Raw genomic sequence first — 1,988 nt, forward strand, 5'->3', positions numbered from 1 at the left:
AGCTAAAGCACGAGATAACAAACGCCACAAGAAATGCTTAATCTTAGGAGCAGTGTGAGTTTTCCAAATATCCCTTTTTAAATTTGGATCACCATGAGGAGGTCTATCTCTCCAGATAGCATCCGGAAGGTGAGAAGCCAGCCAATACCCAGTCTTAACCGAATAAATCCCATTGTCCGAATAATGCCAACCAATAAAATCATTACTCTGATAAGGGCTAATTTTGATAGAGAGGATAGTAGGAATATCATCAGGGTGAACCAGTTCTCTCAACAATCTAATATTCCAACCTGACTTATCTGGGAGAAAAAACTGATTTAACGGATGATGGACCTCACTGTTATTATCAAGTCTCCTAGGAGGGCGAGGAGGGTGGATAGGCAGCCACGGATCAAGCCAAGTTTGAATCAAAGAACCATCTCCAACAGTAAAACGCAAACCAGACTTTAATAATTGTTGACCATGAAGGATAGATTGCCAAGCAAAAGAAGGTTGAGTGCCTCTAGATGCAGTGAGAATATTAGAATTAGCAAAGTATCGTCCCCGGAAAGTACGAGCCATAAGACAATCGGGAAATTGAAGAATTCTCCAGACCTGTTTTGCAAGCAAAGCATCATTGAACTTTTCAATGTCCCGAAAACCAAGACCTCCCTCATTTTTTGAATACTTCAATCGGTTCCAAGCCACCCAATGGACTGATTTCCGATGATCTTGAGAATTCCACCAATAATCAGCCATAATACGATCAATGTCCTCACAAATACTCTTTGGAAGCTTGAAGCAGTTCATAGTATAAACAGGCATCGCAAGAGCAATAGACTTAAGCAGAATCTCCTTACCACCATGAGAAAGAAACTTATTACTCCAGCCTTTAGTAGTTTGTCTCACTTTCTCAACAATAAACTGGAATAACTCCACCTTTTTTCTACCAAATTGCTCAGGTAAACCAAGATATTTACTACAACCTCCATCGTTAAAAATTTGAAGACACCGACGCATCAGATTTCTAGTCGAAGTCGAGACTCTTTTACCAAAAGTAATAGCAGACTTACTCTTGTTAACTCTCTGCCCAGAAGCTTGCTCATACTGATGCAAAATGTCAGAAATCACAGAAACTGAATTCATATTAGCTTGACAAAAAAAGAGAGAATCATCTGCAAATAGTAAGTGGCTAATAGCAGGACTCCCATTACTGATCTTTATTCCTTTTAGCGAACCATTATCTTCAGCTCTCTTCAACATGTGACTTAAGACCTCAGCACAAAGAATAAATAGATAGGGAGACAGCGGGTCACCTTGACGAATACCTCTTTCTGGTTTAATAAAACCCTTGGGAGCACCATTTATATTGACTGAATAAGAGGTAGTTCTGACACAAATCATGATCCATTCAACCCATTTGGCATCAAAACCAAATTTACACATAGTTTCTTGGAGAAAATCCCATTCAAGACGATCATAAGCTTTGGTAATATCAGTTTTTATGGCCATAAAAGAGTTAGAGCATCTCTTCTTGACTTTCAAAGCATGGATGAGCTCATGAGCTATAAGAACATTATCAGTGATGACACGACCAGGAATAAAAGCAGCCTGTTCCTCCGAGATAAGACTAGCAAGGTGAGTTTTTAAACGCTCCACTAGAATCTTAGAGATGATCTTGTAGCTTACATTACAAAGAGCAATGGGGCGAAAATCACATAACTGGCGAGCACCATCAATCTTGGGGATCAAACAAATATTTGTATGATTCATATAAGTATCAAATCTACCTTCTTCAAAGAAACCTCTCACAGCCAACATAAGATCAGATTTAATATCATCCCAATAGGTTTGATAAAAAGCACCAGTGAAGCCATCAGGACCAGGAGCCTTAGTAGCACCTATAGAGAAAACAGCCCTTTTGATCTCATCCTCAGAAACCTTCCTAGTAAGGTCAGAATTAATAGCAGAAGTAACCCTCGGCTGAAATTCATTAAACACATGAAAGT

The 1,988-nt window shown here is 39.2% G+C and overlaps 1 protein-coding gene across 1 annotated transcript in view; it reads right to left on the reverse strand.

Annotated features, from left to right (window-relative positions):
* LOC111829922 overlaps positions 1-1,988 on the reverse strand; it is a 3,960-nt gene that overhangs the window by 992 nt on the left and 980 nt on the right. Inside the window, exon 2 of the mRNA XM_023780031.1 lies at positions 24-1,962. Coding sequence (XP_023635799.1) covers positions 24-1,962 — 1,939 coding nt within the window. The remainder of the gene's footprint in view (positions 1-23; positions 1,963-1,988) is intronic.

This window comes from Capsella rubella, unplaced genomic scaffold, assembly GCF_000375325.1.
Source record: "Capsella rubella cultivar Monte Gargano unplaced genomic scaffold, Caprub1_0 scaffold_6, whole genome shotgun sequence".
NCBI classification, from domain to species: Eukaryota; Viridiplantae; Streptophyta; class Magnoliopsida; order Brassicales; family Brassicaceae; genus Capsella; species Capsella rubella.